At 43.6% G+C, this 24,919-nt stretch overlaps 2 protein-coding genes across 2 annotated transcripts in view; one reads left to right on the top strand and one right to left on the bottom strand.

Annotated features, from left to right (window-relative positions):
* Window positions 1-15,594, top strand: part of LOC143306885 (pyroglutamylated RF-amide peptide receptor-like) — a 65,373-nt gene extending 49,779 nt beyond the window's left edge. The window contains exons 7-8 of the mRNA XM_076693125.1: window positions 14,640-14,800; window positions 14,883-15,594. Coding sequence (XP_076549240.1) covers window positions 14,640-14,800; window positions 14,883-15,594 — 873 coding nt within the window. The remainder of the gene's footprint in view (window positions 1-14,639; window positions 14,801-14,882) is intronic.
* Window positions 12,475-13,152, bottom strand: LOC143306882 (uncharacterized). Its single transcript, XM_076693122.1, has 3 exons — window positions 13,064-13,152; window positions 12,837-12,989; window positions 12,475-12,666 (listed from the first exon to the last, which is right to left on the bottom strand). The coding sequence occupies exons 1-3, from the start codon at window positions 13,076-13,078 to the stop codon at window positions 12,475-12,477; spliced, it is 360 nt and encodes a 119-aa protein (XP_076549237.1). The 5' UTR covers window positions 13,079-13,152.
* Window positions 15,595-24,919: the final 9,325 nt, after the last annotated feature.

Raw genomic sequence — 24,919 nt, 5'->3', positions numbered from 1 at the left:
GTTCTGTTTCTTACTGCGGCCGCAATATATTCTAGAGGGCGTAAGAAAACGTCGAATTTTTTCGCCGCCGCAACCTCCCATAAGGATGGCAGTCTTTAACAGTATCTCGTCGGTGCCCCAGTATGAAGAGAGGTTTCCACAGTTAGCATAACAGTTGTGCCTGTTTTGGCAGTTCTTCTGTTACCATACCTCACTGGCATAACTACCTTATCGATTACGGTAAGGTAAAAAGATGTACACATGTATAGTATGACTGCAGTGTTGCCACATTTGTTTCCATATGTATAGCAATTAGTATTCGCACTTCACACACAAGTATATATCTGCTTCCATCCGTGTGCGCTATCGCTTCGGTGCTTTCCTCCATCAATTCACGTATTCTGACTCGAATCCCAAGCAATCCAAATGCAGAAGTCACAACCAGAAGGTCGAGTTCGGATCCCACGGAGACAATTTTATTTTTAATTAGTGTGTAACCTCTTAAAAAATGAAAGCTTGATAATTATTAATTTGCGAAGTATTTAAACAAAAGGGAGGAGAATTTTTCTTTTTTAATATGTAAGTTTTATATTATATTCGTACGTCTTTAAGAAAAGATATAAGAACACATACATATATGTATACAGAAATTTCATTCTTTATCAAATGGAGTGTTTTATGCAATCTTTAATATTTATAAATGTAACAAACGATAAATGCAGTGTAACGGTTTTGTACCAGATTCAAACCCCTCTGTAGACATTAATTTTTTTTACATTGATAATATTTTTATTCAATTTCTAGGACTGTCCGTAAATTATGTATAAGGAAAAAGTGATTCAGAACATATCAGAAAATTGTTGAAACCATTTGATAATAGTATATCAGATGATCGCATTATTACATTTTTTTATATGACATATACGGTGTTTCACTTTAATTCATTACTATGCCGTAATATTTCAGTATTGGCAGTGAACACACGGTAGCACATGCTCAATCGTAATGCTTTATTAGGAGCCAGCAATTGAATTCTCGTTTGCAAGATAACGTTTTTTTCCTAGGAATTAACTCGAGCAGAGCTCGACAAAGATATCTCATGACATCCCTTTGACATGTATCTATCTCATTTTATCTCGTTGCACGTATTTTCTTTCTTTGTCTACTGAGATATGGCAACGCTGAGCTGAAAGCTGTAAGCAAAGGGGTACAATCCTGGGTATCAAAGCAATCTTCTGTTACCATTAACGCGTGTTAGACTGCTGTAGTGCGAAGTGTTTCACATTTTTACAATTCACAAATAAGACGAAATAGCGTTTATGGCTTTGTTTTCCAGTTATTAACGTTTAAAAATTTGAGTAAAAAGCGCCAGAAACCTGCAATCCGCTCACCACCGACGACCGAACGTCACGTCAGCAGGGGTCGGTACAGTCATAACCAACAATCGTTGAATAGTAGATACTTACCCCGTGCTATTCTGTTTCTCGGTACTGCAGTATTCGGTTTCGATTCTTTCCTATACTGTGGCGATACAATGTATCGCGGAGAATGGGACGTTCGAGCCTGGAAGAGGCGATGAACTCCGACGCTTGAATTTCTTTTTCACGCGACGTTCTATCAATAGTGAAACTACGATAGCGATTTTCAACCCATGTGTCACGAGACGTACTATCATTAATTTTTGTTGATATTATTATTCTTCTTTTTGCTAAAACTATAGAACAAATACTCCTTCCCGATTTTGATGATTTCTGGATATATTATAAAAATCGATATTTTGAACAACTTTTTCTTATACATATAAGAAGCGGTCACGCTTAGTTTCCGAGGGTTGGGTTAAGGATGACGGGATAACCTCAGATCGACCTGATTTTTTCACCATAGATAGCCTTTGAGATGGGGATTCCAACGGTGGTCATCCCATCTCTAACTCCCACCCGTACATTGAGAAAAAAAAAATGAAAGAAAAATTTTAAAAATGAAAAAAAACCTAACCTAATGTAACTCCTCCCCTCTGCTCCCTTATATGGGGCGGTTTCGGGGCCTTGATGCCCTTGACTGCTCCGGCGGCAGCAAAGCGCAAGTTGGGCAGGCACACTCACCAGGTCTTGCTACACGCCTTTTGTAGTCATTTGCCCCTGGATATACGCGTTGAATGTGGTTAGGTTTAGGTTACGTTAGGTTTCTTTTCATTTTTTCATATTTTTTTTTCATTTTTTATTTTTTTATTTTTTTTCATTATTTATTTTTTTATTTTTTTCCATTTTTTCATTTTTTTCATTTTTTTTTCCTTTTTCTTAATGTACTCACTGAGATCGGTGCAGAAACCACTTTTTGGACGATTTTAGTTTTTGACCTCTACCGGGGCGGCGGGTGGGAGTTAAGAGATGTGATGGCCACCGTTGGAATCCCCATCTCAAGGGCTTTCTATGGTAAAAAAATTAGGTCGATCTGAGGTTACCCCGTCATCCTGAACCCAACCCAGTTTTCTGTTTAGAAACGAGGGTCGAGCGAGAGTAAAGGTTTCGTTCACAACTGCATATACCAGACTCCAAGTTGTTCAAATTATGTCCCCGACAACGTATTAAAAGGTCATTGAAATCGCCCAATCTTGACATTAATGACTTCCTGCATTTTGCAATAACAATGAAAAAATGAAAAATTTTTTTTCAATAGGACTAATCGGAAGATATACCCTACAAGATGCAAAAGGTTTCGTTCTGATTGGTCCATCCATCTCGGAGTAATCGGTAAACACACAAAAAAAACAACAAAAAAAAACATACATATTGATCGAATTGAGTAACCTCCTCCTTTTCGAAGTCGGTTAATAATAAAAATATCTTGCATTCAAACCGTTACATAATTTTTTATCTGAAAGCATGTATTTCATATACAGTCAAAAGTGGTAGATGCAAGAGGCAGTGGGACATCAAATCGTGTCAATTCGATGTTTACATGCAGCTCCAGCCGACCGTGAACCGTGAACCGTGAAGGTGAGAGAGAGAGGGGCCGAAACGTATCAGCGCACAGTGGGGCATTTGCACTCAAAATGCGGTAAAAAATGTTTTTATACAAATATACTCACAATGAAATATCGATTCACTAATAGTTAGTTTGACATATGGGCCATGATTTACTGTGATTTTTTTTATCATTTGTCGATTTTTGACACTAGATGGTTTTGAAATTGCTTTGACCCGCTCGTCACCGAACATTCACACTTCGTTCTTCCACTCTCTCTCGCACACATCCTCTCTCTTCCTCACTCGCATACTGAACATTACTGTACATCGTAGAAAGGAAATAGATGAACAGCGATCACCTTTATTATACTATTCATTGTTAATCATTTACATATTTCATTTCAGCGACAAACTATCCTGGATTTTTAATATTTTTAGATTACTTATGAAAAGCACCCCGAAAATAAATCTGTTCCCAGATTTATTTCAATTTTTTTAGGGGTATACTTCCGAAAGGCCCCCCCCCCAGGACAACCAAACTTCGGATTTATAGTAATTGAGGGACGAGAAATCGAATGAGACCATTTTCAGAACTGGCAAATAAACCGTTCTCGAGATATACAGGGTATTCTAAAAGTGTGGGACCCCTCTATTATCTCGATAAGAACGCATTTTCACGGAAAATGACTAAAACAAAAGTTGTAGGGTTCGTAAAGTATTATCTTTACGGGCGTGCCAATTATCGTTTTCGGGTAAGGAAAATCCAACACCTGACCCGTTGTCGGCGTAAGGAATATTGAATTAGGGACAAAAAAGCTACCCTGAAAAAAAACATTTGAGCGAGACAATATTAATTCAACAATAACTTATTTAGTTTTCATTTTTCCTAAATGAAACTTTCACCAATGTAATTGTAAGGTTCTATTGATTAAAATAAGACCAAACACCATATAATTTGCATTATTTTTACTTATTTAGATATAAATAAGTAAAGAAATAATTATAATTCAAATTATGTCATGTTTGATCTTGTTTTAATCAGAAAAATCTCACAAATACGTTAGTAACATTTTCATTAAAAAAATTCAAAAATTTTGATTGCGTTAGTATTGTCTCACACGTATCCGGGTACAGTAAAACCTGGATAAATGCAACCAAGATTGGGACCCAGTGGTTGCATTTATCCAAGCGAGATGTCGAATCTCGGGTTACACGCGACGACCAGCCAAGCGTGAACGTAGAAAGGGACAGACAGTGGCGGAAAGAGAGAGGTCCGATGATGAAAGGAAAGAGCCGAAACGTATTGGTGTGACTAATACTAATTCAACTATAAAACTTTTTTATTTTTGACATTTTTTTATTGAAACTTTTACTAACGCATTGGTGAAATTTTTCTGATTAAAATGGTACTAAACACGATATAGTTTAAATTATAATTACTTGCGAAAATTGATGTTAAAGGTTGGCGAAAAGCAACAAAGATCGAAATCAAAACCAGTCGCGGTGTCGGCTCTGGTTTCAAAGGTTTCATTTATTCAGGCAAGGTGGCGATTCTGGGCATTTAATGTTGCATTTATCCAAGCGAGGTGTCGACTCTGGGCATTTAATGTTGCATTTATCCAAGCGAGGTGTCGATTCTGCGTCCGTACACATGTTCTGTATTCAGCCGACATGCCGATTCTGTGTCCGTACACATGTTTTGTATTCAGCCGACATCATTTATATTCAGTCGTGGTATCAATTCTATGTTGTTTATTCTATTACTATTGTTTATAAATATAATTCAAACTATATCATGTTTGGTGTCATTTTAATCAGAAAAATCTCACAAATGCGTTAATAAAAGTTTCATTAAGAAAAAGTTAAAAATAAAAAAGTTTTATCGTTCAATTAGTATTAGTCACACCGATATTACGGTCGGATCATATTACACGGTTTTCTCGTCGAGCGGCTCGGTTCGTCTAGAAGGATCCCCCCAAGTGGAGGGGATAGCGATGTTGCACTTATCCAAGCATTCTTTCGTTGCATTTATCCAGGTTTTACTGTATTTTGATTTTTTCCTGCACTCTGCCTCGACTCTCGGCTGTCACCACATCAAACGCGAGCCGAACTTACTCGAGAAACGTGTTCTGTATACGATTCGAGTTCGCATTCGGTTCGGATTGAAATACACTAACCGAGATTTTACTGTATTTAGACATTTTTATGCTGCTGGTGTAAGATCAGATTAAACGGAGCGGATTATGAGTTGGTGTGGAAATGAATATCAAATAAAACACTGTGGGCGTTAGCTAGAATTGACTCTGCTCTGTATTTTGCGATGCTCAGTACAGGGTGTAAAAAAATTAAATGTCACGACCTATATGGGGTGATTCTACACCTCTGGATCGGTGGAGATCTGTCAAAGAAAGCGACCGCAAAATTGACCTTGACCCCTAATTTCAAGGTCAAATTTTTTTATTGGCTTATCGTATAGTGCTCGTCGAGGGGATAAAAAGTCTGAAAGGAACCATGTGCCGGAAATCAACCCTTCCCCTAGAAAAAAGCCGTCAAAGTTTCCCTATACGTTAATGCATTAAACGTTGAGTCGCGCGGTACCCCTCTCCAGTGATCCTGGCGCATCAGTCTCGCGTATCGCTCGAATTTCATGCTATATGATAATTCTTGAATTTCAATCACAATGCCAGCATATAGGAAGGGTAAATTCTAAGAGAGCATATTTAAAAAGACAAAATAACTACTGCGTTTAAATGAAAATAAAAATGAATTTAATTCACTGAAGTTTTGCACTTCGAATATAAACGCATATCTTGCGAGCTAAAATAATTTCGTCCCGCTTCGTCAATAGCACACCCGTCCGTCAACAGATAATTAAATTATTTTAATTAAATTATTTTATCACATTTATTACCTTATTATATTTATTATTATATTACATATTATTTTTTATATTATGTTATATCATATATTATTACTTTTTATACTATTATTTTATATCATATATTATTATTTTATATAATTCTTTTCTATTATATTTTTATTATTATTGTATTACTTTTATTATTGTTATTTATATATTATATTACTTATCATACTTGTATCATATATTATATTACGAATGTTTCGATTAAATTCATTTTTATTTTCATTTAAACGCAGTAGTTATTTTGTCTTTTTAAATATGCTCTCTTAGAATTTACCCTTCCTATATGCTGGCATTGTGATTGAAATTCAAGAATTATCATATAGCATGAAATTCGAGCGATACGCGAGACTGATGCGCCAGGATCACTGGAGAGGGGTACCGCGCGACTCAACGTTTAATGCATTAACGTATAGGGAAACTTTGACGGCTTTTTTCTAGGGGAAGGGTTGATTTCCGGCACATGGTTCCTTTCAGACTTTTTATCCCCTCGACGAGCACTATACGATAAGCCAATAAAAAAATTTGACTTTGAAATTAGGGGTCAAGATCAATTTTGCGGTCGCTTTCTTTGACAAATCTCCACCGATCCAGAGGTGTAGAATCACCCCATATAGGTCGTGACATTTAATTTTTTTACACCCTGTACAAGGCAACGGTCAGAACAAGAATGCCCTGCCGTCCCAAAAATCCTCCGTCGTGAGAACGCCTTCGACAGTATGCCCTTTTTGTTTATGACATCTCCAAGTTAAAGGACTTCCCCTTAAGGAGGAGAAACGCGCTGATGGAACGCACATGGCCTGCCTCAACCGTTCGTTTATTTCAAATTTTCTAACACTGGTGGCCGTGAATAAAAAGAGCATTTTACAGGAAATATTATAAATACAGTGTTGAAGCATAGATAGAAGCTATGAGAGCCGGCCCGCCTGGGCAGAAGGACTTCTTCGTTGCCAGTCATTTGATTTTGAAGAGGCGCAGAAAAAATGTACCGTGGTGTCAACTCTGTGTTTACATGCGGCGCGAGCCAAGCGTGAACGTAGAAAGAGACAGACAGTGGAGAAGAGAGAAGTCCAAGGATTGAAAGCTATAGGAGCCGAAACGTATCGGTGTGACTAATGGTTTTTTATTTTTGACTTTTTCTCAATGAAACTTTTACTAACGCATTGTCGGACTAATTGCCTTGACGACCTCGCTAATAAGCCTATGCTCCAATAGTGCATATATTACTATTCTCTTATTCTGTCGGGAAGGGCAAGAGTATATTATTTTCAATAATATTCACAAAGTGACGTCTCAGGCGCTGTACGTCATGGGAATAGTTTTTTGAGCAAGGGTTTCCACCCAAAACTATGGTAGTGATGTATGCCGCCGCGTATACACCACAACTGTACACCCCAACTCTTTCAAGATGTACAGTATTGATCCGTAATAAGCAACAGTTTTCTGGCTTGAAATAAGCAAATCTTTATCCCCACCTTTTCGTTTAATGTCGCCCGCAAAGTGAGAGGTCCGAGAAATGAGTGAGAGGTCCGTGAAAGCGAGAAGCCGATGTTTTGAGTAATAAATTGTCACGCTCGACTGACGATGAGCAGTGACATCGGTTAGTAGAAGAAGGATGGAATATACAGTCAACCCTCCTATAACGCGGTACTCTCAGAACGCGGTTTCCATATAACGCGGAGCTGAAAATGCGACAGCCCTCCTATAACGCGGTACTCTCAGAACGCAGTTTCCATATAACGCGAAGCTGAAAATGCGACAGCCCTCCTATAACACGATACTCTTACAGCGCGGTTTCCGTCAACAGCATCACAGTTCAGTGTTATAAACTGTGTTTATGAACTTTTGAAGTTTACTTATATGCATTGTTCATTGTGATTAGAAAAATTACACTAATTACATTTGCATTCTTCTAATTTTGGATTGCTTAGCTCCCTATAGAGAGGTTTTAGTGGAGTTAGAAAAAAAAGCTACAATCGAAAACCAATATGAAGATGCGCCAAGTGAGGAAGACATTTTGCCTATTAAAAGAAGACGAGTTAGGCGACTCATATTATCTGACAGCGAGGATGAGTGTTGAAAGATTAAATTTTACAAAAGTCTTTCTTGTTTTTGTTGGAAAACAGTTTTTCAGTTTAGTTTTGGTATCATTTCTTTATATAAACTCTTCAATTCAATAAAAATAATTTATAATTTATCTTGTCCTTATTGGTCTCCATATAACGCGGTACGAATAATGTGATTTGTACTAATTCTGCGTTTCTTATAGCGCGGTTTCCATACAACGCGGTAGACGGTTTCCATAGAACGCGCTACGAATTAGCCTGGTTTGTACGGTTAAATCCGAGTTTCTTATAGCGCGGTTTCCATATAACGCGGTACGCACTCACCGCGTTATAGGAGGGTTGACTGTATATAATGCTTTCTCAGCCAGCATATTTGCCTTGACATAAGCGAAATAGTGTGAGAATGAGAGGGCGTGCTATATTCTATTTTTGTTTAAAAAATAACATCCTTACTCGGCCGATCACTTTATGATTTGCCGCTACCTCGGATCTCGCACTTGTTTCTCGTGTTCTCTATCGTCCCGTTTCGAGAACACAGTCGAGCCGAATAGCCTACCTGATCCGTAATAAGCAACAGGCCAGACCCGAGCGTGTTGCTTATTACGAGGTAATCCTGTATATCCTTTTTGCGAATATGAGGAAATCGTAATGCAATATATTTTTTTTCTTCCTCTACAAATTTGTCATATGCACTGCCAGGTAAACTGTCGTATACAAGGAGTTTGCGGCCGTCGAAATAGATACTTCGCCAGTGATCAGAACAGTTGCCTCCAATTATTTGCACGCTTTTGTCACTACAGCAGGTGTTTCGTCCGACACGGAATACAATGTACGACAATTCTCGAAGGTCGGTTTATGACATGAACGTGCAAAACAAATTCTGGTAGAGATTAACGTTTCCGCATTTTTATTAAACTTTACAACCGACAATTTCACTTTCGCGCGACAGTAAACTTTATTTTCTCGAACCTCTTAATCCTAATACAATAGCTTCGAATTTTGCGCCTCGCCGTCCCAACAACTCGAAGACATGTTATAAACCTGGAGACCTGAAGAGTCGACCAGCAACACGTGCATAACGGCATTTGCTAAACAAAGGTCGACTTGAAGGAAAACCATGTACTCCGTCAAACCTTCGAGAACCCCCTCCTTCCACAAGACAACCCACACTCTCTCTCCAAGAGGGGTGGCCAAAGGGCGGACACGCGAGTCCACAATTTTTAGAAAAGGACGTTGATTGGAAAAGACGGAAAAATCAGTAACGCCTTTTGACAGCACTACGAGGTGCCATGGCAAACATCGGACGGTTTGCTCGACACTTCTCTCTCGAACGTCGCATCGATGAGAACACGAAGGTCTCTCAGTTTCAAAGCGTACAGGCATACGAAATCGGCCACCATAAAATAATCTTCACGTCCAACAGTCGGGACGCGAAGTCGAATCCTTTCTTTGAACGTCGTTCGGTTCAAGTGTAACGGCATACGAAATCGGCCGAACTCCATTCACACATTTATCGTCGACAAAAAAAACTATCGATTACAGTGTCCAAAATTAACTTGGCGGACACGTGTTGTGCAGCGTCGCGTACCTAAAGGTTTAGTTGGGCTTTACGACCCCAACAAGGAAACAATCCGCGCGGCGACACGCAACACAAGTTTCTACGCGACCGAAGAAACAGCAGGGATTGATAAATTTTGTAAACTATAAATATAGGACACTTTGCGTTTCAAAAGGAGTAGTTTCTCTGACGACACGCAAAAATCGATCTAACGATTCATCGTTTAATTTACTTTGCACAGGTAGTACATTTTTCTGTACGTTAGTTACGGAAGAAACAGCAGTCTCCAATATATAGTATCCTACATCATCATCTATGAAGTTTTCTTCTTGGCCTGAATGACTGACAATGATACACTCGCTAGTTATTGCTTCAACGGTAATATTTGATGCTACAACACTGTTCTGTGTCATGTTTTCGTATGTACGCTTTTTGTCTGCTACATTTTTGAATGGATGCGGCGTCTTCTTTTGCCCGTAGTATGTATTCTGGATCTCTAATAGGTCTTGGGTCTATTGTGGCGGCTGTCCAATATTTCCGGAAGCATGCATTCTTCATAGAAACGCGATAGGAAAGGTTCCATATGATTTGTCCAAAACGCGTCGTTTCTATTTACGCGGATCATATGTATGCTTTTAGGTGTTCAGATAGCGAAAATACAGTACTTCCGTTGCGTTACATGCAACTGACCTTGTACTTGATAGAAATACTGGTGCTTGCTATTCATTTCTTGTGTATCTCTCTTATCGAAGATGTTTCGTAAGTGACGTATTCTTTCTATTGCGTCTATCGCTGTCAAATTCTCAGCAGATAATGGGCATTTCAGTTCCAGTAAACCGTCATCGTCGATAAGTCTATCAGGAGAGGCACCCAAGTATGGAATGTCACGATCAATGAACAATCCACAAGTTCGAATCCTTGTTTTCATTGCGTTCGCTACGTCTTTTCTTGCAATGTGTTCTTTATCACGGCCGTATTTCGTAGCAGCAGTATCGACAGATGAAGGATATAAAATATTTTTTACTATTGCTGCGCAGGACGTTGTTTGTCTCATGCGACACACTGCTCCAAAAATCGAAGCAGTTAGCATTTCCTCCTTCAAAGTTCTCCATAAATCTGAATCGTTTTGGTCTCTTGTGTTCCTTTCTATTATTGTACGATTTTTTGCGTTGTCAGCAAGCTTTTTCAAATGTTCCTTGCGAAGTTGAAGCAGTATGTCACTCGGAAGATCTGGTCTTTGCGAGTTTGGACCATAATATTTATCCGTTCCTTGCACTGGCTTAAATTTCCTTCTCTTGCCATAGGTCATTCGAAATTCTTTCGTTTTCGCAACTTTTTTCTGCCGCCGTTCCTCCAATCTGTTTACTAGTGGTGTACATTGCGTAACAGGTAATATTTGTTTGCGGCTGGTTGCGGCTATGGCACTCCTTGTGCTCACCAAATATATGGCTAGGAATACTTAAAATGTCCTTCTGAAGTTCTCTAGCTTTGATATGCTGACGCTCGCATCACCTTAAGGGCACAGACTCCTTGTGCCATGACCTGTATGCGTGCACTCACACAATCAACGGAAAACATGCACGTATACGCCATGTGTGAGAGAGACACTCGATTTCGTAGATTCCATTTTTCGTCTCGATAATTGCATAAATGAAATTTTCACGGGTACAGCACACACGGGTAGACTTCGCTACAGGTCGGTCTGGTCCGCTTGAACGCTAATAAACATCATACGTTGAGAAAAATGGAATTTTGGAAACTGTACGATTGAGACAGACGCTGTTGTAAGCAAACAACATGGCTGCCGAATGCTGCGTTCGGCTACATTTTAGCGAATATTGGACGATTTAATCGTTTTTTCACTGATAACAGAGCAGACCAACTTCCCTTGAAGTAGCACAATATCACTGAAATTCGATTTTTCACAGTTTATCACTTCTGGAAGACGTAAAATGGAATCTACGATTTGCACGCATCAGACGTCAAGTAGACATAAGAATAGTTCAGTGATTCTCCGTCAGAGGCATTGATGGTATATTTGACCACGTTATCATCGGGGTCGATAAAAACACAGATCAGTCGATAAATGTAAATTCTAATTTGACACCACAAATGGCTAGGCGAATATAGCCACAAGTAAGGCATAGTTGCCGCGTTGCCGCAACGTATTAAAACTTATGTCACGCTGTTCGCACCTGTTACAATTCTAATCATCAGCACAATGAATCAGCTCGAGCCGATAAAGAGGTCTCAGAATGAAACAATACATAATGTGTGGCAAACCACAAAACTTTTTTATTCATATTTATAATCATGTTTTTTTATCAATGAAAAATATAGAGATATGCCAGAGAAATGAATTATAAAACTTGCACATTTCGCAATATTCGCATATTCTATATGCAAAAAGATATAGAAGGCGATATACATGTGCTGTTTGTGTTCCTATTTATGTATTTATTATTTACTGAAAAGATTTTGATTCCTGCCGGACATACAGAAGGACAGCGCGAACGAAAGAGAGGTAGCAAGAACGAAATAATACACATAACGTACGCGACCATAAAAGTTATAGGAATGAAAACTGCAGGACATTAATAATTTCAAGAAGATGAATCGGAGGGAGTGAGGATGCAACAGTTTTACACTAATTCTAAACGCGTTTATAAATAGAAAACAAAGAATCGCCGGCCGATGCTCGCCGGTGACAGCTGATCACGCGGACGGTGTAATGCGTACGAGTGCGAGTGAGAAAGCAAGATGACGATACCGATGGCTTTGCGAGACAGACTGTGTTTTGTCGCACGGAACGACATCAATTTTGTCATCTTGCTTTCTCACTCGCACTCGTACGAATTTCTGGTCGCGAATATTCTCGCCCGCGGGTCCGTCGCGATTATTCGCCGGAGATTCGCAACAAAGGGAATAAGAAATAAAGAGATATGTACTAATTTATCATATATTTTTTTTATTTGTAATTCTTCAATAATAATTGACAATAACATTGCGCCCTCCTGTGCCGCTGCCCCGTCCTCTGCCGCCGCCCCATCCTCTGCCGCCGCCCCGTCCCCTGCCGCCGCCGCCACGCCATCCCCTTCCTCCACGGCGGCCGCCCCATTTTCCTCGACGGCCACCGCCACCGCCATATACCATTTTCTTCAGTAATTTTTTAATCTGAAATATAATAATGAATTGTACTATAATTGTAACATTATTAAAAAAAAAAAAAAAAAAAAAAAAATAATCGTGTAAATTCATTTGCTACTATTGTAGAAATGATTTCTTTTCACGAAAATCGAATTTGGCCACATTTATTGCATAGAAAAATTAATGTTTTTACTTACTTTCGACGACGACAGCGGCTTCTCTTTCTCTTCTTGTCTGTTTTTTCCATCTTCTTGTCCGTTTTTTCCATCTTCTTTCTGCTTCTCCTCCTCTTTCTTTTCCTGTATATTTTCTATGTCTTCTTTGTTCTCGTCTGTGTTCACAACTTCCATCTGTAAAGAAAGTAATTTATATATAAATAACGTAATATTAATGATATAATATTTTACTGGCCGATTATACGCACCTCGTGGTCTGACATCTTGCTTTCTTTGATTGTCTTTTGTCGTTGATGCTGAAACCACTCGAATGGTGGTGGGGATCAGGACCGTGTTCACTGTCTTATAAAATAGACCTTTTCCTATTTTCTAATTTTTTATTTTACGGATTACATTTTTATTTTCATGTTATATTTTTGTTTTATAATTTAAATTCATAATATTATAAATGAATACAACTTCAAAAGTTTTTTTGGTCATTCTACCAGATACAAAAGGTTTCGTTCTGATTGGTCCATCCGTCTCGGCGTAATCGATGAACATCCATAAAAAAAAAAAATATACACATCGAATTGAGTATCCTCCTCCTTTTCGAAGTCGGATAAAAAGCATGCGATTTTCATAAACGATTAGATGCATTTTTCGAAATAATGTCTATTGTGTATCCTTTACCAGAAAATATAAATGAATAAATGTTATAGTAATTATTATTGTTGGAAATATTTAAATTAACGTACACATCTCCAATCGCCTCGGGTTGAGTAGGAGATAAAATATTAAACTTATTATTGTTATTAAAACCATATATAGATGTGATAGGTTAGTTTAGGTTATATATTTAAATCCGACCGCCTTACAACGGCTGGCAACGCTTTCTTGAAATGATAGTCTTGTTTAAATAATAACAAAAGCATTGCCGGCCGCCTTACAGCGTCCGGATTTAAATATATAACCTAACCTAACCTAATACATCAATAATATACACTTCTAATTGAGTTTTAATGGACATTTCCACCTTAATTTTTACAAATCTGTTTTGGTTAATAATTTTTTAATAAAAAACGAGCGACGGCTAAAACCTTCTGAAGATCACTCAGGAGGATGACCTTGACAACATATGTCAAGGTCAAGGTCATCGGAGGGTGGTCCGTATTACTAAATAATTACCAAACATATTTAAATGTTTTCAATGTAATAACAATTTATATCGTTTTATTCGGGAAAGTTCGCAGATTTTTCTCGTGTCAAAAGTAACTGAATAGCTGCTACAGTAAAAGCACAAAACATCTAAGTTGAAAATTTGCAATTTTTTTTAACATTAATTTTCTTAAAAACTGTACGACCAAGAGAGAAACGGATTTCAGATTTGTATTCAGCTCGCAAAAATCTATAAGAATTTCATAGTGGCCCTTGTGGTTTTGGGGATAGAATACAGCCACAATATTCCCTGCTTTTCGTAAGAGGTGACTAAAAAGGATTACCAGTTACATTTCCAATAGGAAAAAAACGCTCTTCTCTTGATGCAAAAGTTCACAGTGATCTCCTCCGAAGAGTACCAAGTTTGGTCACGATCCGATGAGTCTTCCCGGACGCGTCGGATATATTATAGCCTTTATCTGATGTTTTCGGGAAAAAATCAAGAGAAGAGCGAAAATTAGGCAGAACTTTCAGAAACTATAATAATTCCGAAAATTAACGAGATAGTTACACTAATGAATGAAACCAAAGTTGACCAAGATAATAAATAAAAATATCCTTCAATTGCTTCTCGTTTCACTTGGACCGTGAATTTTTTCAAATTCACATATAACTTTTGCACGATAGGTAATGAAGATGTTGGTGGCTATGGGGGTGGTGTTCGCTGTCTGCTGGGGGCCAGTTTTGATAGATAACACCCTCACCGCCTATAGTGTGTTGCCACAAGTGAAACAGGGAATGTACATACATTTCAACACAGCGTTCCAATTGATGGCCTTTTATAACAGGTACGTCGAGCAAATGTCCTTTTATTTTAACAATAACCAGTAAACTCTGATCTGACTGTGTTGAATAAACACTGAATTTCAGCTGCGTAAATCCAATCATTTACGCGTTTATATCAAACCAGTTTAGGAAGAGTTTCCTATCCGCATTTTGCGGTGGTTTGAAAGGAGGGCACAGGGCTCCGATGGAGAGGCACCCTAGCCTCAGCGAGAGATGTAGAGATGTGGAGATGTGGCCATCGCAGTCACCTAAAGACGGAATGCCGGTGCCCAGGACGTCTCCTTTGCAGTTACCACGGAACGTCCGGTGTGAGGACCGCCGACTGCCACTGCCATCCGGCGGGAAACCAACTCCGGACCGAACAAGGAGGCGCAACCCGGCCGAGGTCCGGCCAGACACCTGTCAACGTGAAGTGAACGAGAATGGCTGCATCCACCTGGAGTTCGCCGTCCACGGACAGAGGTACCACGCCCTCGTTGACACGGGGGCCACGCGATCACTTCTACGGAGCGACCTAGCCGAACTATGCCGGCGGGTCGGCGACCCATGGAGCCCCAGCCAGTGGGTCGTACGCGTCGCCAATGGAGCTGAGGCTGTCACCGACGGCGAGATCGAGGTACTAGCCACCATTGACGGCCAGCCGATCCGACACCGCTACGGGGTGCTGCCTACACTCAGCCAGACTATCCTGCTTGGAATGGACGTACTCGGGCAGATGGGAACCAGTATGCGGATAGGACAGCACCAGTGGGATTGTCAAACTGAGGCCTTCGAACCGGCCGGGCCGACCGAGTGAACGCCGGCGCAGCAGCAAGCTCTACAGCAGCTCCTAGAGGAGAAGCTTCCGGACGCCTGCGGTCGACCATCACCTGGGCCACTCACAGGCTTCGACTGAAGGAAGGCGCGGAACTGACTGAACACCGGTACATGCTGAGAAACCCAGCCATGCAGGCCATCATCGACCAGGAGGTCCACCATCTGGTCATGGTATTACCGAGCCCTCCCGTAGCCCTTGGAGCTCATGAATCGTCCTGGTGCGCAAGAAGAACGGAACGTACCAGTTCTGTGTGGACTACATGCAGGTCAACCGCCTGATGGAGAAGGACGCCTACCCGCTGCCACAGGTCCAGGCCACTCTCGATAAATTACGGAGGCCATCGTGTGGTGGATCCGCAAAATGCGGCCCTATCTATAGGGGTATCATTTTGCCGTGCTCACGGAACATCAGGCCCTCCGCTGGCTACAAACCATGGGCAGCTCCTCGGGGTGACTGGCATGATAGAACATAGAGCTGCAACACTACGACTTCACGGCCTGTTACCGCCGAGGAAAAACCAACCTGGTGGCCGATGCTCTATCAAGGCAGCCCGAGGACCCACTAAGGAAAAGTTTCCCGTTAAGGAAAACCCGGAGCTCCATCCGGAATTCCGCATCCAGGACGCGCGCCTCTACCGTCACCTACCGAGCGCCACAGAACTCCACTCCGATCTGGAGTGGAAGAAATGCGTCCCAAAGGCAAGGAGGAAAGATGTCTTGGACACTTGGGCATCCGGAAGACCAATGTACGGCTGGCCCAACGCTACTACTGGCCGAGGATGTTCCGGGACGCCACCCGCCATCTACGGAGCTACCAAAGCTGTCTGGCAGACACGGTGCTCTCGCAGGCGCCGGCAGGAACCATGCATTCCACACCGGCCAACGGCCCATGGGAGGTAGAAACGGCCGACCTTATGGGGCCCCTCCCCAGATCAAAGAAGGGCCACACTACGCTCCTGGTGATGCAGGACAAATTCACCAAATGGGCCGAGCTCCAACCGCTCCGCCAGGCCACCGCACCGACCGTCGCTCGGGCCTTCAGAGAAAAGGTGGCCATGAGATTCGGCCGTCCACGGCAGATCATTACCGACAACAGGAGCTTCTACGGCCTTCACCGCCAAATACGAAATGGACCACCGAAAGACGCCACCGTACACTCCGCAGTGCAACCCGATGGAGCGTACTCGGATATGTGTGTGTAATCGGATACTGAAGACCATAATCGTCCAGGCCACGAAGAACAACCACCGCGACTGGGACGATTGGCTGCCTGAGCTGGCATTCTCCTATAATACGGCCAGACACGAGGTCACAGAGCAAACCCCGGCATACCTCAACTACGGGCGAGAACTAACCGTACCAGGGAGCAACTACCTTCCCCTGACGACCGAAGAAGACCAGACGGAAGTCCTAGCACGGTTCACGCTGACCCGGCGGGCACTCGCCAAAGCCCACCAAGCCCAGAAAAAATAATACGACCTGCGAAGGCGACCGTGGGTACCGAAGATCGACGACTGAGTTATGAGGCGAGAGCACCTGCTGTCCTCCGCCGCAAAGAGCTTCAACGCGAAGCTAACCCCAAAGTTCGCCGGACCGCATAGGGTCGTTGAACGACTTAGACCCACCGTTGTGCATCTGCACGAGAAGAGGAGGAAGAGTCGCACTGCGCATGTGCAGGACTTGAAGCCCTGCCTCACCACCGCGACCACCGACGAGATCTCAGGTATAAAGGCAGAGCCGCGAGGCGCCGGAACTCATTCAATCCGCTACGATGCCGAGAGCAAACGATGTGAACTAACAAATCGAAGCAACACCACTCGGCCGCAGTGACGTACGACCACCCGAGGCCCGACCATGGGTCGTCAGAGTTGAAAGAGGGACGTGGCCCATCCACCTCGTGGGACCATCCCCACGAATACAACCACCGTCTCGCCAGCAACCGGTAGAGGCGATGGAGATAACCGTCATCGAACCACCGAAGACGACGTCAGCGGCCGCCGAGCAGCAACAACTGCCACCGCCGCACCGCTTGAGGGTAGCCCGGGCCGCACCAAACAGTTGAACCAAGACGACACCAGCCAGGACCAGGCCACAGCTCGGGCCAGCTACGATACCTCTGGCCAAGTGAACGGCCAGGCCTCCATCGCCGCCTGCGGCACGACCACCAGTACCACCAACATGGACGCCGTCACCATCAATCACCGGCCTCCGTAGCGCCCCGATCCGGCGCACAGGGCCAGGCCCACTATAACCAAGCCCACTACCACCAGACCCATCACGAGTCCCCATTTGGGGGGGCAAACGGCTAATTGTTTAAAGGATATTAACAATTAAAGTTAGTTATTCCTTACATTCTGAAGTATAACAAACTCACACATACAAACGGTTAGCCACTATAACCAAGCCCACTACCACCAGACCCATCACGAGTCCCCATTTGGGGGGGCAAACGGCTAATTGTTTAAAGGATATTAACAATTAAAGTTAGTTATTCCTTACATTCTGAAGTATAACAAACTCACACATACAAACGGTTAGCCACGCGAATGATTTAAAACAAAGATGAATGACTTTATTGCTGAGTTCGGTAATGCTCTAGTCCCATACGGGCCCCTCGTTGAAACTGTACGCAGTTGATATTCCCCTGTGGCTGGGGGCTAGAATACAGCCACGGTAACCTCTGCCTGTCGTAAGAGGCGACTGAAAGGGGGGCGCTCGCTGCTGTCGAAGTAGCCTCGCAGATGACCCGGGGCGATGCCGGCGGGATCTTCGGATCCTGGTAGGGCCTCCCTAGCCGGTAAGGCCCGGGTCGGAGTGGTGAAAAGGTGGCAGTGGCGTCACAATATACCGTAAACCAGTGGTCATGTTTCACTGGAACGGGGGGCTTGCCTTCATTGGCCGGCCCGCGAGGATGACAACCTCTTTAAAAAATCCCTAGCCTCAAGCTGCGGTGCGCGGCGAAGGGGCACTCCTGGAGTTAGCGCCAGGGGTGGCTGGTGGGTGCACCAGTTCCCAGCGGCCTCCTCAAGACACCTGGCGACCTCTTGAGCGTAAGAGCCTTCTCCTCGGGAAGGGCGTCACCCGGGGAGTGACCGATGTTCGTCCCAGCTCGTGGGAACCTCATGGAAAAATTTGTTAAACTCGGGGATATCGGGGGGGAAAAAGTATGTGGTGGTGCTGGTGGAAGTGGTGGTAGTGGGGCGCCGAGCAGCTCGCGTGGTAGAGGGCTGATTGAGAAGGGCAGGAAGTGGGGCTCGAGGAGTCTGAGCCCGCAGAAAAGAAGGAAGCGGGACGAAACGGACGATGATAATGCGTCGGAAGAGGAGGAGTTTTTGGAGCTGCGGGCAATGCGGAAGGTTGGCGAGAAATTGCGTAAGTTTCTTTTTACTGAAGCCAACCGTGTGTCCAAGGTAGTGAGTGAGTTTGTTTTGGGTTGTGCGAGTGAGTATGAGGAATGTGTGATGAGGATGATTGGGAAGAATGAGAGATTGTCTGGTGGTCTGGAAGAGTGCAGGAGGAATTTGGATGAGCATGTCTGTGTGTCTGAGTCGAGAAGTTTTGCGAGTGTTGTTGGAAAGAATGTAACTGGTGTGTCTGATCGTGTGACGAGTGATAGTGTGGGTGAGAAAGCAAAGGTGAAGTCCTTTGCGGTAGTTGTGAAGGCAATGGATGAGAATGAGAAGATGACGAGTGAGCAGGTGAAAGAGAAGGTGATGCGTGGTGTGAGCGGAAGTCTGAATGTGAGAGTGAAAGCTGTGCGAAAGACTAGGAGCGGAGGAGTGGCGATCGAAGCGGCGAGTGCAAGGGAAATGGAAATGCTGAGGGAATGCAGAAAGTTTGCTGAGCTAGGTCTCAAGGTTGAGATGCCTAAGAGAGTGGGTCCGAAATTGATTGTGTTTGATGTTGCGAATGATATGACGAATGACGAGTTTATGAGTGAATTGTATGTGAAGAATTTAAAATTTGCTGGAGTGGTTGAGATGGAATTTAAAGAACGGGCGCGTATTGTGAGTAGAGCGAGCAAGAAAGGTGCGGATGTGGGTAATGTGATTGTGGAGGTGTCGAAAAGGATGCGTGATGTGTTGATGAGTGAAGAACGAGTGTATGTTAAGTGGAAAGCGTGTAAAGTGAGAGAGTTTGTGAATGTTATGCGTTGCTATAAGTGTTTTGCCTTCGGACATATGATGCGTGAATGTAGTGTGAAAGAGAGATTGTGTGAGAAGTGTGGAGAGAGTGGACATCTGAAGGATAAGTGTAGAAGTGCATGTGTGTGTCGGAACTGTAAGATGAAAGGCAGAGATGCCAACCATTCGGTTTTGTCCTGCGAATGCCCGGATTATGTGAGAATGCTGGAAAGAGAGAAAGCGAGAATTAGCGATGACTGGTGAGAATCTAAGGATATTGCAGTGTAACTGTCAGAGAGCGTATGGTGTGTTGTGTGATCTGGGTAATGTTATGAATGAACAGTATGTGAGTGTTGCTCTTTTGCAAGAGCTGTATGTGTCGCATGGGTGTGTGAAAGGTTTACCGAGCGCGTGGCGTGTGTATGTTTGTGAGAGTAACCCTGCCAAGGCTGCAGTTGTTATTCGTGACGTGAACGTGGAAGCGATGTGTGTGAGTGAATGCACAAACGAATATGGTGTATGTGTGTGGATCAAAGGGGACTTTGGGGAGCTGTATGTAGTATCAGTGTACTGCAGGTATGGCCATGACATTGTCCCGTACCTGACGTACATGGAGAGAGTGAAAGAGCATGTGAGGGGAAAGCGTGTGTTGTTTGGGATGGATGCGAATGCGACCTCGCCTTTATGGTATAGTAAGGGCGGGGGACGCAGTAGGGAGAATGAGATGCGTGGAAGGACTTTGGAAGAATGGGTGTTAGCGAATGGCATGATTGTGTTGAATGAGCCGAGTGAGTATTATACTTTCTCGGGAGTGAGAGGACAGAGTGACATTGATGTCACTCTGGTGAATGAATTGTCAGCCAGGTGCCGTTTTGAATGGGAAGTGAAGGGAGACTGGGGAATAAGTGATCACAATGTGATATTAATTAGGATGATGTGCGATGAGCGACAGCAGAATGTCTCAAGTGTGTGCAAGCGATGGGTGTGCAAGGACGTGGACTGGGAAGGATACAAGAATGATTTAATGGAGTATGCGTCGACGTGTGATCAGGATGTGTGGAATGGGACAAACGTGGATAGGATGCTTGAGTGTATGGTGCAATGGATCCAGAGCGTGAATGATAAGAGGATGAAAGAGAAGAAAAGAGTCAATGACAGGAAGATAGCGTGGTGGACGGATGATTTGAGGAAGTTGAGGGCTAAAGTGCGAAGGAGTAGGAAGTTATGGCAGAGAGCTAGAAAGAGAAGAAGCGAGGATGTGGATGCGCGACTAAGTAGGTATAAAAGTTTGATGAGTGAGTACAAGCGGGAGATGCTGAGAGCGAAAGAGGAGGACTGGCGACAGTTCGTGAGTGTATCGTCAAACCTGGATCCATGGGGCCCTGTGTACAGGGTGTGTAGAGGTAAGACTGGGCGGGAGAGAATGAGTTCGCTGAATGTTGATGAAGTGAATTACTCCACGTGGAGAGAATGTGCAGAAGTGCTGTTGGAGCGATTCTTCCCAGCTGCGAGTATGTCAGGAGGAGTAAGTATTGTGGGTGAGAGGACGGATGAGATAGAGGAGTTTGAATGGGATGAAGTGAATGAGGCAATAATGGCAGCGAAACTGGGTAAGGCACCTGGCATGGATGGAATAACGGTGAGAATGTTACGAATGATTTGGTATGCAATTCCGGGATATCTGTTGAGATTGTATAATGAGTGCTTGAAATCCGGATACTTTCCGAACGAGTGGAAGAAAGCGTGTGTGGTAGTTCTCCTGAAGTCCCCGGAGAAACCGCGTTCGGACCCTGCGTCATATAGACCGATTAGCTTGTTGTCTGTGCTAGGGAAAACCTTGGAACGAATGATGATGAAAAGGCATGAAAAGAGAGTGTGTGATAGTATGGATGATGCACAGCACGGCTTTCGCAGGGGCCGTTCGACGGAGAGTGCTTGGCTAAGAATGAGAGGGTATGTGGAAGAGAGTGAGTATAAGTATGTGCTTGGAGTGTTTGTGGATTTTAAAGGAGCGTTTGACAATCTAGAGTGGAGTAGTGTGATTGAATGGTTGAATGAGACAGGTTGTGAAGAGATGCCCCTCTGGAAGAGTTACTTCCAGAGGAGGGTAGCGTGTATGTGTAGTGCGAATGACGTTGTGTGGAAGGATGTTGAGCGAGGGTGTCCGCAGGGGTCCACTTCCGGTCCATTTCTCTGGATCGGGAGGATGGACAAACTCCTGCGGCGCCTGCGAGAATGCGGGTGCAAGTGTGTTGCCTTTGCGGACGACCTGACGTTGATTGTGGAGGGACAGAACCGAATGGAAGTTGAACGAAAGGGAGCAGAGTGGATGGCAATAGTGTGTGAGTGGGGTGCGGAAGTGGGTGTTAGTGTGTCCGAGGGTAAAACTGTGGCAATGCTTTTGAAAGGTAGTATGGCTGCGAGTAGACGTCCGATTGTGCGTATGAATGGGAAACCAATTAAGTATGTGGTGAGTGTGAAGTATTTAGGAATTTGGATGAGTGAGAGAATGCACTTTAAAGTGCATTTGGAGTACTTGAGGGTTAAGGTAATGAATGTTGTAGGTGCGATGAGGAGAGTGTTGAAGAGTGAATGGGGTATGAGGAAGAGAGCGGTGAGACTTGTATACAAGGGACTGTTTGTTGCGTGTGTTATGTACGGTGCGAGTGTGTGGTATGAAGTGATGCAATATGAATATGCGAGAGATTTGATGAATAGATGTCAGCGTGTGGTATTGTACGCATGCTTGAATGTATGTAGAACCGTTTCGACGGAAAGTATGCAAGTGTTGATGGGCACCTTGCCTTGGGACCTGGAGTGTGTAAGGAGGGGTGTGTGTTATAGACTAAGGAGTGGCAGTAGCGTAGGTGTGAATGAAATCGTTGCTTCGAACGACTTGGATGGAAGAGCGGTGGATGACTGTGTGAAAATGGTAGATGAGAGAGCGTATGATCGTTGGCAGAGAAGATGGGACGAAAGCGAGAAAGGGCGTGTTACGTATGAGTATATTACGAATGTTAGGTTTGCGGAGAGGTGTGTGCAGTTTGAGCCGAATGTGTATGCATGTTTCTTGTTGACTGGGCATGGGAGTATGAATGCATTTTTGTATAAGCGTGGTCTGAGTGTGAGTGAGCGGTGTCTATGTGGAGCTGAGCGGGAGGATTGGATGCATGTGTTGGCCGAATGTTCAATGTATGAGGATCTCCGGGACCTGAGTGAATGTGGTGTGGTAAGGAGAGAGGATGGTAGTGTGGATGTGAGTGGTGTGCTAGTATGCAAGGAAAAGTATGAACGGTTTTGTACGTATGCGAGAGAGGTGTTTGAAAGAAGAAGAAGAATGTATGTTTAGCGTGAATGTGTGGGTGTCGTGAGGATGGCGCAGGGGGGGCACGAGCAGGCTGAAAGACCTGTCGATCGATTCCTGCTTCGTGCCCTTTGGGGATTGGCGTCCCCACGCACCCGAATCGCTGGCTGACCAGTGCCGGAGGCTGCGGGGCCTCCATACATGGGAGTGGCTTCGGCCACGCCGATCTCACCAGTGGTCGTGACTGGTACCGCGGGGACCGGGGCGCCCTCAGGGTTACTACCCTGACCCCGGTCGTGGGAAGGATCATCGCGGGGGCAGTGGTTAGGCCGCGTGCTGGCAAGAGGGCCTGGTGGTGTGTCTCGACCTCTACTCAGGCCTTCGGCGGGTGAGCTGCGTACCCTCAGCTCGGGAACCAGCCTGCATAGCTGGTAGAGTGTTGGAAAGTCACTCGGCCCCACCAGAGGTCTGGTACCAGGTCCCGTGATTACCTGGTGCCGATCTGGTAGTCCACCGCCTTGGCGGGGACGCGCTGATTGGGCGCATCCCAATTCCACGCCCATGGGGGCCGTGTGGTGGAACCGTAAAGGTAGTAACCGCACGTAAAATCACGAAAGACATCTGTACGCAGTTGATAAGTATGGAATGGTGGAGTGTGAAAGTGTTTGGTGTTCAGATAAAATGAAACGGTTTGTATGCGTGAACTGATTGTATAATTCAATAGATAGAGATTAGCAGAATCAGTAAATCTTTAACAAAATACCAGTATAACAAAATAGTGTATAACAAAAAAATAGATTAACAGTTCAAGAAGTGTAGATATAGTTTCCTGACAAAATAGTGAAATAGAGCATCTATGCGCAATCATTAACGAAATCGATACTTGAATGTTACAAATTGGTTACTTCCACTTGGATCGACGATGAGGCATTATTATTTTGCTGTGATTATATTAATGTTATGGAAAATGGCAAAACCTAATCATTCCTCGAGGGAACAACTTGAATGGGAGACTTCCGAGACCAACGATCTGGTAAGCCGCCCCTCGATTGGTGATTGATCGCTAATAATAATGAAAATCGAAATACCATGAAATTGCGGGAACGATCTAAATGGGAAACTTCCGAGACTTCAGAGGTCTTGTGGATCGCCCGTTTTGCCTCTCGAAAATCACACTGTCGTGAATAAGAATAGAATAGACAATTTACCGTACAAGGTGTAATAATAACAATATTATATAATTGCTTTGTAGGAACATTGCTGTAGATTGCCTGGAATCTGGAAAACCAAGAAGAGATGAGTATGTTGCTGTTACGCCCCGGCGGAAATTTGAAATTTATCCGCCTTGCGTCCTTTATCAAGCCCTTTTGGGTTACGAGGATTTCTCATGTGAGGGGCGTGAGGTGGGTGTTTCACTTTTCCGCCAACCTTTTCCATTCCTCCTCGACCTTGTGCATTCTTGTCAAACCGTTTCGGGTTACGAGAATTTCTCATGCGAGGATGTATTTCTATTTTTGACTTCTTCTATAACTTTCTTCTCTTTATCTGCTCTACCCTGATCTCGTGTATCTTGTCAAGCCCTCCGGGGTTGCGAGGATTTCTCATGCGAGGTACACGAGGAAAGATCGTTTCTATTTCCTTCTTTACAACAGTATTCGTAACCCTTCTTGAAACTATCGTCGCTCAATCTTAGTAATAGAAACAGTATACGACAAACACCGCACAAAAACTCGAGTCCGCTCGAGAGAGATAGAGACGTTAGCATAACACCAGCGCAGTTAGCCAGTGCTTCGCATTTCGGGAATTCCCCTGTTAACTGCGTAGAAACGGTAAAAACCGTAATAACTTCTTTTGTAGAGCGCTCTTTCTCTCTCTTT

Source organism: Osmia lignaria, unplaced genomic scaffold, assembly GCF_051020975.1.
Source record: "Osmia lignaria lignaria isolate PbOS001 unplaced genomic scaffold, iyOsmLign1 scaffold0039, whole genome shotgun sequence".
Classification (NCBI taxonomy): Eukaryota; Metazoa; Arthropoda; class Insecta; order Hymenoptera; family Megachilidae; genus Osmia; species Osmia lignaria.
Note: the sequence above shows the minus strand (reverse complement) of the source record. Positions and strands in the feature narration are given on the sequence as shown.